The sequence below is a fragment of the Neoarius graeffei genome, chromosome 23 (assembly GCF_027579695.1).
Source record: "Neoarius graeffei isolate fNeoGra1 chromosome 23, fNeoGra1.pri, whole genome shotgun sequence".
Classification (NCBI taxonomy): domain Eukaryota; kingdom Metazoa; phylum Chordata; class Actinopteri; order Siluriformes; family Ariidae; genus Neoarius; species Neoarius graeffei.
The window spans coordinates 17,170,859-17,185,419 of record NC_083591.1 but is presented as its reverse complement, the minus strand read 5'-3'; the positions used below and the strand labels follow the sequence as shown (position 1 = coordinate 17,185,419).

The 14,561-nt window shown below is 39.9% G+C and overlaps 1 protein-coding gene across 3 annotated transcripts in view; it reads left to right on the top strand.

The window, feature by feature from the left end:
* LOC132871589 (myelin basic protein-like) overlaps window positions 1–14,561 on the top strand; it is a 59,806-nt gene that overhangs the window by 20,520 nt on the left and 24,725 nt on the right. For all 3 annotated transcript variants that reach the window (XM_060905866.1, XM_060905868.1, XM_060905867.1), the window contains exon 2: window positions 14,249–14,307. In XM_060905866.1, the coding sequence (XP_060761849.1) occupies window positions 14,263–14,307 (45 nt within the window). In that variant the 5' untranslated portion in view covers window positions 14,249–14,262. The remainder of the gene's footprint in view (window positions 1–14,248; window positions 14,308–14,561) is intronic.

The window sequence follows — 14,561 nt, the reverse complement described above, 5'->3', positions numbered from 1 at the left end:
CAGTAATTCTTAATATACCACATATTAGGTTTAATGACTTGGATACAAAAAGCATCTTTAATTAGCTGTAATTATCTTTACTTAATGATTTAATAATGAATAAAGAATGCAGCCAACAAAATGAACTGATTATGATGACTGAGATTACGAAATATAGCATTCATTATTGAATGAAGTAGCTAAAATTTCTTCCACACAGTTTAGTGTGTGTATTAGTATTGTAGTGTGTGTATGTATTTTGGTTTCATGTTTGTAAAGGAGCAGAACATAAACTCTGCGGAATTAACTCCAGTTGAGATGTTTTGGTTTGCTCCTTATGGAAAGGAGATGGAATTGGCATACGTGAGCAAGGTAAAGTTGAAATTAGTGTACTTTTAGCACACAAAATGCTTCCTTTAGAGCCACAAAGCAAAAAGCAAAGAATTTAGGGTATGTGTGATGATTTGCACCTTGGTATCATGCTCAAGCTGCATACGAGTGCATTGAATGCATGAATTTTGCAGTGTATACTGGAAATGTGAAGCAGCTGCTTTGAGGTTTTCTCTCCTTTTCACTATTCTCACATATTTCTGACTTTTCTCTTCCTTCTTGCATTACTTTTGTTTTTGCCTCACCCTTTCTCTCCTGCTACAGTCTCAGTGAATGGAAAATTATCTGCTCAGTGATATTCAAGTTAAATGTGCTTTTAATCAATGTGAGCATGGTAATTCCATTCCCCTAGCACAAAATTTGTTTATTTGTATTGAAAAAAAATTCAGATTCCCCTCCATAGGTTAAGTCTCAAGAGAACCCAGAAGGTCGCCTTTTTCCATTCTCTGGAAAGCAGGCTACTTCATGAACCAGCATTACAGTAAACAGAAACGTATGAAAAAGCATTATAATAAAACATGTGAACTAGCATTAAAATACACATACTAACATGTGAATTAGCATTATACTAAACTAAATCCAAACAATCTTGCATTGTAGTACGGTAAAAGCACAGGGACTAGCATTATAATAATGTAAAAACAGAGGGACTTGTATTGAAGTAATGTAAAAAATGGGGATTAGCATTATAGTATCGTAAAAACACGAATTTGTATTGTAGTCATGTAAAAAAGGCATTAGCATTGTAGCAATGTGTGAAAACACAGGTGTTAACATTGTAGCAATGTATAAAAACAGCCATTAGCATTGAACACTATAAAATAAATATTTGTTACACCCAGGATTTGATACAAGTATCTTTATGGGTTTTCCTGTGGTTATTGTTGTGATGCTAAATTAAGTTTCTGTATGCTAATTAGCATTAGCATTGGTGTTAGCTATGTTTGTTAGCATTTCATTAAAATGTAAAACAGAAACCCATGCTAAATGCTTATAATTGGTATAGTTGTGTTTGGGTCCCATTATGGGCTGTAAAGTCTTATCTGTGTTTGAGGACTAAGGTGTAAACCTGCTAACCCACAAACTAGCTTTACGCTAAACAGGCCAACTGCGCTACCAGAATTATATTAAGACTAGATGAAAAAAAATCACAAACTAGTTTTAACACAGTTTAACATATAGCTGTATAGAGGCTAGCATAAATTAGCATCATAGTAAATGTGATAACAATTGGCTTTATAGTAAATAGAATAGGCTAAACAATATAATGCATCTAGCAATACAATAGCCTGTCTAACCCCAACAATTAGCGCTTAACAGGCTAACTGACAGACAAAATATAATAGTGGTTAAACATGAAATTTTACTGTAAATAAACTGTCTAATTTAAATGTAATTAACTGGTGAGGCCATTTTTTTTTCTTGATGCATTGTTGACTAGTGAAGTAAATAAGCAGAATTATTGGTATGTGTTTGCTCACTGTCTGGGTACTGTCTGTTCTGTGTATGACTAAGTGTGTGTGTATGAGAGAGAGAGAGAGAGAGCACATGCTGACTAGCTCAGGGGCTTCTCTACAATTTTATGCTTTTTTGAAGCCAGAGGATTAAAGGAACAGTCCACTGTACTTCCATAATATGCTCTTATCTGAATTGAGACGAGCTGCTCCGTACCTCTCCGAGCTTTGCGCGACCTCCCAGTCAGTCAGACGCGCTGTCACTCCTGTTAGCAATGTAGCTAGGCTCAGTATGGCCAATGGTATTTTTTGGGGCTGTAGTTAGATGCGACCAAACTCTTCCGCGTTTTTCCTGTTTACATAGGTTTATATGACCAGTGATATGAAACAAGTTCAGTTACACAAATTGAAACGTGGCGATTTTCTATGCTATGGAAAGTCCACACTATAATGACAGGCGTACTAACACCTTCTGCGCGCTTCGGCAGCGCATTGATATCTGAGCTCAGATATCAACGCGCTGCCGAAGCGCTCAGAAGGTGTTAGTATGCCTGTCATTATAGTGCGGACTTTCCATAGCATAGAAAGTCGCTACGTTTCAATTTGTGTAACTGAACTTGTTTCATGTTATTGGTCATATAAACCTATGTAAACAGGAAAAACGCGGAAGAGTTTGGTCGCATCTAACTACAGCCCCAAAAAATACCATTGGCCATACTGAGCCTAGCTACATTGCTAACAGGAGTGACAGCGCGTCTGACTGCGTCTGACTGACTGGGAGGTCGCGCAAAGCTCGGAGAGGTACGGAGCAGCTCGTCTCAATTCAGATAAGAGCATATTTCATTATGGAAGTACTGTGGACTGTTCCTTTAAGAGCCACTTCATCCTCCCAAACAGAGCTAGCATTTTCATTTTGAGGGCATTAATTAAATCTGTATAGTCAGTGCAGTATTGTTGATATCTGCATTTTAATCTGTATAACTGTGTGTGGGTTGTGGGGGGTTGGTTTTGTGTTTTCATTTATTGGAGAACACAGTTTTAGTAGTTATTTCTTTCATTGCTCCATGGAGGTTTGCTGTGCTGTGAGCCGCATGTGTCTTCTTTCACTGTTACACAACCTTCCCTCTTTTCAAGTCTTTGCATGATCCACAAAGTTGTTATGCAATGTGTGTGTGTGTGTGTGTGTGTGTGTGTGTGTGTGAGAGAGAGAGAGAGAGAGAGAGAGAGAGAGAGAAAGAATGTTTTTTCCTTTTACATACATCCCAAAGGGTTGGGAATCAGGTTTGGCAAAGGGTTAATGTGTTGTCTTCACAAGTTTTTCACACAGCCAACACCTTCCAGCTCAACACCTCAGATGCTAAATTGAGTTTCAAAACAAAGTATTTTCATTGCCTACTCATTACAAACATATAATTAAAATAAAACCGCAGTGATCTCTTCACGTTGTGTAATTTTACCAGAGCATTTTAAAAGAATTTTAGCCAAAACTGAAATGTCCAACTTGTGCCAGGTGTAGTCGATCAGCTGAGACATGTTTAGACATGTTTCCTTCCATAAAGGAGCTCATGTATTTACAAAGTAATGAATGCTTATATCTTCTGGTTTAGCATTGTTAAATTACCACATACCTAAATTATCACACACAGACAGAGGTGGAAAGTGATTTTGGTTTCAAGATGGCTATGACACTTTTTAGATCTATGTCTGTGGTATTAAGACAGCAGTGTAGTCTCGAGTGTCAGAAACCACATTAGCATGTCTGCATACTGATTTACTGAACAGCTTCCCAGAGCTGATTGAAGTGAATGGTGATGATTTCAGCGTTGTAGTTAGCAGTGTAAATTCAGTGATTAAAATGTCTTGGGTGTTTTTTTTTTTTTTTAAAATTAGCTTCTTTTTGTCTCACTGTCAAACCCCTATATGATTATTCTATGTAGGAGCTGAGAACAACAGTGTTTTAAACTTGCTGTATAAACAGTGACTCACACTGAGATTTCCACAGCATTTCTGCTGGGAAAAAAAAAATCTGTTTTCACATGTAGTCACGGTAAGAGTTCTGACAAAAGTTGATTGGGTTCAGGCTGTTTTTAACACTTCTGTTACTGTGTTACGTAGCTCTTATTCACCTTATCTTTCAGTGAAATGTGTAAAATAGTCTTTGATCTGTGAGTTTTAGAGGTCATACAGGAGGATGTTATCTAGTTTGAGAGAGATAGTAGCTGTTTAATAATTCGTGGAATAAGCCTAGCTCAAGAGATACCTACTTAGGTTGGATCACTGCCTCTGAGCACTCCAATTCCCAGCTTCCCCTGCCGACAACCACGACTCCCGTTTACTAATTGCACTCATTTGTTGCTCATTACTTCCTTAATTTCCTGGATAAATATCCCCCAGTATGTAACTCTCATTACTATCCCAGATCCCGCACTAGTTATTAAAAACATGCTGAGGAAATCTGGTCTAGGTTTCATTATAGTAGGGGAATAGCCACGTAAGTATCAGGGCTGTATTCAGTAGCCAAGACATTGTCACGTATGTACGGACCTGTTTCATGCTAGATCCATTCGTGATTAGGTGGCAAAACGGGGTGTTTACTGCTGCTGTCCGTTCAGATGCACATGGACGATAAAATGGCACACTACGGCATTAGCATATGACAATATGGGGTACAGTCTCCCAGTGTACACTATGCTCAGTGACGGTTGCTGTGGAGTGTGGTTCTGATGTGCAAAAGAAATAGTGTCCCAGGTAAAGCAGCTGGCCAGTACTGGCAGTAGACGAACTTGAAACTGAGTATCTGCCAGTGACTTATTATAGTTATTATTATAATATGGTTGACTAATATTGAATGATGGATGAAGTTAATCTGCATCTTTAGGCGTGCTATATTAATTAATTAATTAATTAATTAATAAATATATGTATTATACCCCCTGCAAACAAAGCGTGTGTGTGTGGGGGGGGGGCGCATATAGGAATCACTCTGTCTGTCCGTCCATGTCCTCATAAACGGTTTGACTGATTTTGATGAAACTTTACACAGTTGTGGTATACCACCTGAAGATGTGCATGAAGGAAAATTAATCCTGGTCTGATGTTTCAAAGGGGAGATAAATGTTATTTACCAACTGGGAGGTCCATATCATGAAATACCGTGACTGAGGTCTTAAAAGTACTGAGCGAGGCCCTCTGGGCCGAGGTCAGTATTCAAGGCCGAGGTCATGGTATTTCACCATATGGACCGACCTTAAGCTGGTAAATAATATATTTATTTTTTCTTTACCAAATCCTAACAGAAAACGAGAGTGCCCGAAAGGGAAAACCGAGCCGAGCCGCCATTTTGAATCCTCATTCACGGCTGTAATGCAAATGGCTTCCTCCTCGGTATACAAATGCACTTCCATGGCAGGAAAAAAAACTACATTTTGCCACCTACAGTGGGGCAAAAAAGTATTTAGTCAGCCACCAATTGTGCAAGTTCTCCCACTTAAAAAGATGAGAGAGGCCTGTAATTTTCATCATAGGTACACTTCAACTATGAGAGACAGAATGGGGAGAAAGAATCCAGGAAATCACATTGTAGGATTTTTAATGAATTAATTGGTAAATTCCTCAGTAAAATAAGTATTTGGTCACCTACAAACAAGCAAGATTTCTGGCTCCCACAGACCTGTAACAACTTCTTTAAAAGGCTCCTCTGTCCTCCACTTGTATTAATGGCACCTGTTTGAACTCGTTATCAGTATAAAAGACACCTGTCCACAACCTCAAACAGTCACACTCCAAACTCCACTATGGCCAAGACCAAAGAGCTGTCAAAGGACACCAGAAACAAAATTGTAGACCTGCACCAGGCTGGGAAGACTGAATCTGCAATAGGTAAGCAGCTTGGTGTGAAGAAATCAACTGTGGGAGCAATTATTAGAAAATGGAAGACATACAAGACCACTGATAATCTCCCTCGATCTGGGGCTCCACGCAAGATCTCACCCCGTGGGGTCAAAATGATCACAAGAACGGTGAGCAAAAATCCCAGAACCACACGGGAGGACCTAGTGAATGACCTGCAGAGAGCTGAGACCAAAGTAACAAAGGCTACCATCAGTAACGCACTACGCCGCCAGAGACTCAAATCCTGCAGTGCCAGACGTGTCCCCCTGCTTAAGTCCAGGCCTGTCTGAAGTTTGCTAGAGAGCATTTGGATGATCCAGAAGAGGATTGGGAGAATGTCATATGGTCAGATGAAACCAAAATAGAACTTTTTGGTAAAAACTCAACTTGTTGTGTTTGGAGGAGAAAGAATGCTGAGTTGCATCCAAAGAACACCATACCTATTGTGAAGCATGGGGGTGGAAACATCATGCTTTGGGTCTGTTTTTCTGCAAAGGGACCAGGACGACTGATCCATGTAAAGGAAAGAATGAATGGGGCCATGTATCGTGAGATTTTGAGTGAAAACCTCCTTCCATCAGCAAGAGCATTGAAGATGAAACGTGGCTGGGTCTTTCAGCATGACAATGATCCCAAACACATCGCCCGGGCAACGAAGGAGTGGCTTCGTAAGAAGCATTTCAAGGTCCTGGAGTGGCCTAGCCAGTCTCCAGATCTCAACCCCATAGAAAATCTTTGGAGGGAGTTGAAAGGTCCATGTTGCCCAGCGACAGCCCCAAAACATCACTGCTCTAGAGGAGATCTGCATGGAGGAATGGGCCAAAATACCAGCAACAGTGTGTGAAAACCTTGTGAAGACTTACAGAAACCGTTTGACCTCTGTCTTTGCCAACAAAGGGTATATAACAAAGTATTGAGATGAACTTTTGTTATTGACCAAATACTTATTTTCCACCATAATTTGCAAATAAATTATTTAAAAATCAGACAATGTGATTTTCTGGATTTTTTTTTCTCATTTTGTCTCTCATAGTTGAGGTATACCTATGATGAAAATTACAGGCCTCTCTCATCTTTTTAAGTGGGAGAACTTGCACAATTGGTGACTGACTAAATACTTTTTTGCCCCACTGTATGTAGTCCCCTATTTATACAAAATTGAATCATTCAGGATTCAGCCATGTTTTTTGTTCGGCCTTAGCAACAATTACAGGTTTTTAGCTTTCTCCTGAAATGTTTTCTTTTATTTCTTCTTCCTCAGGGTAGTAAAACTTGCTTTCGCTGTGAAGACTGTTGTTTTCACTATCCATGCTGTAAAATTAATGCTATTCTCCTGAGAAATGCTGGCAAAAATTTATAAGATTTTTGATAATCTTATAAATAAATCTTATAAAAAAAGATAAATGTTGACAAAAAATGCTACTATGTTTGTTGTTGTGAACGAGCGAGTCGCCAGAGGTCCATAACCAGGGTCCATATCGTAGGATACGGACCCACTCGCCAGCCAATCAGCGCGCAGGATTTGATGGAAACTGAACTGTGAAAAAAATAATTCAACTTATTCCCTTACATATGCAGATCTATGATGACAAGCTCGTAAGTGGGGGGAATTCTATAGTGAGTTTACTCACAGTTCTAGGTTGTTGTTTTTTGTTTTTGTTTTTTTTCCCTCCTGTGGAAAGCCCTGATGAAACACTTTGCTTACGCAGCTACAGCTTGCCTAATCATGAGATCAGTATAGTTTATGATTTTGAAACGTGTACTGTGTATACTGTAGGTGTGTGGGTTTTTTTATTTCAATTTGGATTTTTATTGAATTTGTATATCAATCATGGACAAATGAATAAAATACAGTTGAAGCAGAAAACAAAGACAGCATGCCACATGAGCATTTGGTATGTGAATTGTAATGCAGGTTACAATGGAATTTTAATGGAGTTGAGGTCTGGACATGACCCTCTTTAGCTGTGTTATCATTTGCCTGCATCAAGATTCTCCAGTAAGTTTCCATCCATTATCTGTAACCGCTTATCCTGTGCAGGGTCGCAGGCAAGCTGGAACCTATCCCAGCTGACTATGGGCGAGAGGCGGGATACACCCAGGACAAGTCGCCAGATCATCACAAGGCTGACACATAGAGACACACAACCATTCACATTCACACCTACGGTTAATTTAGAGTCACCAGTTAGCCTAACCTGCATGTCTTCGGACTGTGGGGGTGAAACCGGAGCACCCAGAGGAAGCCCACACAGACACGGGGAGAACATGCAAGCTCCGCACAGAAAGGCCCCTGTCGGCCACTGGACTCGAACCCAGAACCTTCTTGCTGTGAGGCGACAGTGCTAACCACTACACCACCGTGCCGCCTAACCAGATGGAAAAAAAATTCTGTCAGCGTCTTAATTTTTTTAAAATTAAAATCTGATCCAAGAGCCACCAATGGGGGAGGGCTGTGACCAATGGGGAGCTCATTTGCAGGTCAGGGAGAATGATGTGGATCAGAAGGGCATGATGATGCAGGCTGATTAACCAGGCTGGTTTGATGACCGCTACAAGGATAGTGACATACTCTATGTTCATGACTTCTTAATTTTTAAAGGTGTTGCCAATTTTTGACACCTTAAGAGAAATGGCCACGAGGAAGCCAGAAAGCAGATTTTAAAATAAATAAATATAAATAAAAATAAAAAACCTTTCCCAATACTAGGAACTAGGGTTGGGCGGTATCCAAATTTTGATACCTTTAAACCGTCTCTGTGTTTTCCCGGGGTATACGGTATTACCGAGAAAAAAATAATATTTTGTTTCGGCCTACTGTGTAACGTGCGCCTATGCCTCAAATGTACTATTTAAAAGCAGCATAGCGAATTGTGTGCATTGTGGTATGGATTAAGCAGCAAAGCGAATTTTGTGCATTGATGAATGGATTAAGAGATATTTCAAAGCATCACGCAACTCTTCCTTCATCTTGAAAATAGCATTCAACTGTCGTTTACACATGTCTGCGTTGAAACGCCATTTGCAGCACTATTTCACCTGCTCCATCAAAAAAAAGTACACGATGAGCAGGATGGGAAATAAAAAAAGCATCCTTTCAAGCATGGGAAATAAAAAAAGAAAAAGAATCAACCAACACCCAAGTCCGTTTAGACTGCGCGATAAACCATATTCTTCAGCGCAAATGAGGCGAACCTAATTCAAATGCGTGATAGCTGCACAAGGCAAAATCATATGGGCCCACGTCATGCCATGGCGGGGAAATTAATAATCAAATGGCCTTACCTTGCTTAAAACGTTGTCTTGATCACATAACTCCTTACAATTATTCCACTTAAATCCATACGGTTTAACACACCCAACAAAGATAGCAAGCGCATTGCTAATTCCCACCAGAAACCTAACAGTTTATGCTACGATGTTTTCTTCCGTTTCTTCAGTAGATGACATTTCAAACGTTTATTACCCACATCCCAAATGTCATACGTTATATTATTTTACCTTGTTGTTACTCATGTAACCTACTCAAAACACAACTCATTGGAGAGATCTCGTGGAAGTGGAGTACCCCAGGCTATGGTGTGCCTTAGGGGACATATTAGATTTTTCGTTTGGTTTGAAACCAAAATACTGCCACACTGCCGATGCTGTATTTTTTTTTTTGCCACTAACTCGTTATCTTGACTTGCCATCTTTCAACCGTGGTCTCAGTCTCTCTTTTTTTTTTTTTTTAAGATAGGACAGTATAGAGAGACAGGAAATGAGCGGGGGAGAGAGAGACGGGATCGGGAAATAACCTCGGGTCGGAATCGAACCCGGGTCCCCGGATTTATGGTACGGTGCCTTAGCCATCTGAGCCATGACACCCCCGGTCTCAGGCTCTTGTGAAGCTTTCTGTCAGACTCCAAAATGTCACGCAGGGTTGCCATGGTAACGACATAAACAACCCTGCACGCGATGAAAACTTCTTTAGGAAATTGATAGAATTAGTGAAAATACGATCACACAGTTATTCGGGATGATCTTCAATTTATTATTTTATATTATGACCTCATGTACTCCATATTTATTTAGATATTATATTTTTTTAAAATGACGGTAATGAGACCGATACCGTTGGTACTTTTGGATACCTCGGGATACCTTCTTACCGTAATACCGCCCAACCCTACTAGGAACGTTATTATGGTTACTGTATGCATGTTGCATCCATGGCATGCCAGGCAGTGCTTTTTCTGAAGAAAAAAAGTATGCCATTAATGAGCTAATGTGCATACACTCCCCTAAAAGTACTTCCTGATCTGTAGCATCAGGATTCTGCCTTGTACTCTGGTGAAGATGGACCAGTCCATAGTGGCCAGACTTCAATATACAGTACATCTACACTGAAGGGTGCATAAGAGTTCAACTTCCTCATGAATTTTTATATATGAAACTCCCGTCTTTGAAAAAGGTCCAAATCCTCCAGATTCATGAACAGCTCTTTCCCACTATTTAATAAATCTACTCTTTCAGACTTGACTGCTACCCCAGCCCTCAGCTTCTTTACACAGAAATAATTACCCCTCCTTCACTTGACATATTAAAATAACTTGGTGGCTTTATTAAAATTACAGCTGCACCTTGATAATACAGAATTAATGCATTTATGACTGTGTGGCTTCCATGACTTGAAAATTAAATCATAGTAATAATCATAACAGCGGATCTGATTATCTAGATTTATGAAAATCAAGGGACTTTTTTTTTAATGTTTCCATAACTCCAGGGTATTTCAACAAATTTGTAAAGGTTCAGTTGCATATAATTCATTGCTTACAAACAATAGTTACCTTTTAATGCTTAAACATTTAATAATTATTATACAGAAATAGGGCGGCACGGTGGTGTAGTGGTTAGCGCTGTTGCCTCACAGCAAGAAGGTCCGGGTTCGAGCCCTGTGGCCGGCGAGGGCCTTTCTGTGTGGAGTTTGCATGTTCTCCGTGTCCGCGTGGGTTTCCTCCGGGTGCTCCGGTTTCCCCCACAGTCCAAAGACATGCAGGTTAGGTTAACTGGTGACTCTAAATTGACCGTAGGTGTGAATGTGAGTGGTTGTCTGTGTCTGTGTCAGCCCTGTGATGACCTGGCGACTTGTCCAGGGTGTACCCCGCCTTTCGCCTGTAGTCAGCTGGGATAGGCTCCAGCTTGTCTGCGACCCTGTAGAAGGATAAAGCGGCTAGAGATGATATGAGATGAGATTATACAGAAATAAATAAGACCATTTGAATTGTTTTTTTTCTTTCATAGTGGTGTTTCATGTTGCCACTTTTGACTAGTGCCACAGACTCTGAATAGATATGAGATCTCTTTTGAATGTTAGATGGACAGAATAAAACATCAGAATCAGAATTACTTTATTAATCCCCGGAGGGAAATTCAAATTTGGTACCAAGCTCCTGAATCTAAGAAGAAATAAACATGTCTAAAAATATAAGATAAAATTGTCTGAAAAAAAGAATAAATACAAATAAAATATTTAAATAAGTTCAGTAACTTAAGTAAAAGCAAAATGAAGTGATTTTATATACAGTGATTCCTCTATACATATATTGCACCTGAGTTAAGGATACAGTATACATGGTAAGACAGTGTACCACAGTTATACTGTGGCATTGTGCAGCTTGACTGCAACAGGTAGGAATGATTTCCTGTGTCTCTCGGTTATGCAGCATGGAAGAATCAGCCATTTACTGAATGTGCTCCTGTGGCTGATCAGCTCCTCATGTAGAGGGTGGGAAGGACAGTCTAAGGTTGTTTTTATTTTGGACAGTGTCCTCTTCTCTTCTCCAACAGCACTGTCAGAGAGTCCAGTTCCATGCCTACAACATGGCTGGCCTTCCTGATGATCTTATTGAGTCTGTTAGTGTCCTTCACCTTCAAGCCGCTGCCCCAGCAGACGACAGCATACAGGATGGCACTGGCCACCACAGACTCATAGAACATCCACAGCATCATTCGGCAGATGTTGAAGGACCTCAGCCATCTCAGGAAGTAGAGACAGCTCTGGCCCTTTTTGTATACAGTGTCCACGTTTTTGGACCAGTCCAGTTTATTACCAAGTACTGCTTTCAGCTAAATCATTTACATAAATGCATGTTTGGCCACAGCAATTTGAAACAAGGGTTCTACTGCATCTGCTAACAGGTAAACAGAAAGACTTCTGCAGTATGTTCTCAACGCCTTGCATAGTTTATTATAAATTATACCACAGTTAGTTCAGATCCACTAATTTGATTAAACAAGCAGTTTAAGCCCACCGCACATCTTCCCGATTCGCTTACGATTTTGTCGGGTCGATTAAATCGCTCGCGAATCGTAAATGTGTGCGGGGGTACCTCGTAGCCGATTTCATCGGTTCTCAGTTGAGATCAAACTGGTCTTGATATTTTTGGACACGATCTCCTCATATGCAACGCAATCGGTAGTGTGTGCGTCGTTACTACGATCTCATCGGTTACGATAATTTTAAACAGCCAATTGGAGTGTCAGGATTGATCACACATGGACTGCAGACCAGGAAACACAGCTTGTGTCACTTTGGGAAGCGTCCACCTGTCTTTATGACATTAGTTCACCTGATCACAGCAAACGGGAAAAGAGGAACGAGGCTATGGTTGTAATCATGTCAGCTTTGAAAATGCTTGGTAAAGTATTATAGCATTGTCAGTGGTACAGAAATTGCTTGTCCAGAATCCCGGAGCAAGTTGAATTTTAAGAACGACTGAACAAATTAGAATCAATTCTTATTATTGATTTGTCTAGTTGGGATTATTATCCCTTTTTTATTCTAATATTCATAATTTAATACTTGTGTGTGTGTGTGTGTGTGTGTGTGTGTGTGTGTATATACATCACGTGATATCTTGAACACGTGACCATGTATTCGGGCTGAACGTGTACGATGTCTCGCAAATGTGTGCGGGGAATTTTGAACCGATCAAATCGAGTTCAAAACACGTTCCATTTATTATTCGCACCTCCTGAAATGTATAATGAGCACAATGTAACTCGAGCATTTTTCCCATTTAAACTGCACATTTTTTAGTTACTTGGAGTGTGTAGGAATTTTCAAGCTCTAATTCACGACTTCCTGATTGACTGGGGAACAAATATGAAGTGAGACGGAGGCCAAATTCCCTATCATCTATCAGCATGGGAAAGTTAAGAGAACGCACAAACCAAATGAGGGAGAAGAAGGGGCTCTGTTTTTGTTTCTAGAACTGTTGTAAAAAAGCAAGATGCTAAGCTGTTCTATACAATTGTGCAGTATGACGTGTACAATCATGTTGTTATCCCGAAGATCAGCATGGCTGTGATTACCTACAGTCCAATCACAGCCGTGCTGATATTCAGTCCAAGAGCACGATTGTTAGTGTGATATTGTGTTAGCATCTGTGTTGAGCATTTACTTTTTGAACTGCTGGCATTTTCTCTCCTTGTTTTTGCTGCAGTTCCTGGTTCAATGTCACTCTGTAGTTCCATCCAGTTCTGTGACCTAACATGATTAGAAAAATAAGCTGATGATCCATACCTGTCTTGCATTCATTTACAGTCAGCTGGATGTGAAAGTTTTATCATGCAAGAGACGTGCTAATATTTTATCACCCCCTTTACGTTGACAACATCAAACAAGAGTCACGCTGGATCAGTGTTCGATAAGTAAATAATAACAGATCTTGGTGGCATATTCAGATTGGTGCACCTGAAAGAAAGTGTGCGCGCGTGCGTCACTCAGAGTTTCATTTCTCTGTTGTGAGTCAGTCAGCCGTGCTGAGCCCTTTATCAGTTAGCTGATGATAAAAAATGAAGGAACTGAAATGAAGGAACATGTTTACAACAATCATTTCTGTGAAGTGTTAAATTCTAATATTCATGACTTTCAGAAGGGTTTTGGGATTAAACTTGAGCATAAAAATATTATTTTCAAATGAATAGACACAGGCATCAGTTCAGATCTAGACACTTGCATTTGTGGGCAGAAAGATGAGGTCTGTCTCATTCAGAAGGTCGTTAAACAAAGTCGGGAAATTTATGGTATGAGAAGGTAAAATTAGAACATGCCTACACACACACACACACACACACACACACACACACACACACACACACACACACACAGTGTTGTATTACAATCTTTGTGAGGCATTTCTGTTGGCTTGTAGCTGTCTTGTCTCTTTTGTTCTTTTGTGAAAACCAAACATGTTAAAAATAATTTTACAAATGAGTCTATGAAAGTCACTATTTATCTAGCTAGCTAACTAACTATCGCTATATGTCTGTATGTCTGTCTGTCTGTTGGTTTGTTTTTTCAGTTTCTGTCCATCCATCTGTTTTGTCTCTGTCTCTATTTGTACGTATTTCTATTTCTCTGTCTGTCTGTCTAGCTATTGATCATTTGTTGGGATAAATGTTGAGAAAAATGTGTTGAGAAAAGCTCTGTGTCTTGTAGTAAACTGTTTTCCTGATTTTTAGTGTGGTGTGTGTGTGTTCTGCAGTTGCGGTGGGCAGTATGGGACAGCACTTGGGGAAACGTGAGCCGTCACCTGAGTCCAAGGTAAAACCCACACATTTAACTTTTCTCCTGGATAGTCACATTTGTTCTGAGTTGCACATATATAGAGGATATTACATGGTTGCACGAAGATATGAAGTTTATCTTCGAGTGGTGAATATATTTCACGAGTGAGCAAAGCAAACGACTGAAAATATTTTCAGCACGAGAAGATAAACGTCATATCTTCGTGCTACCATGTAATGTTCTTTATATTGTATGGACGCATCCACAAAAAAAAAAAACGCAAGTTAATC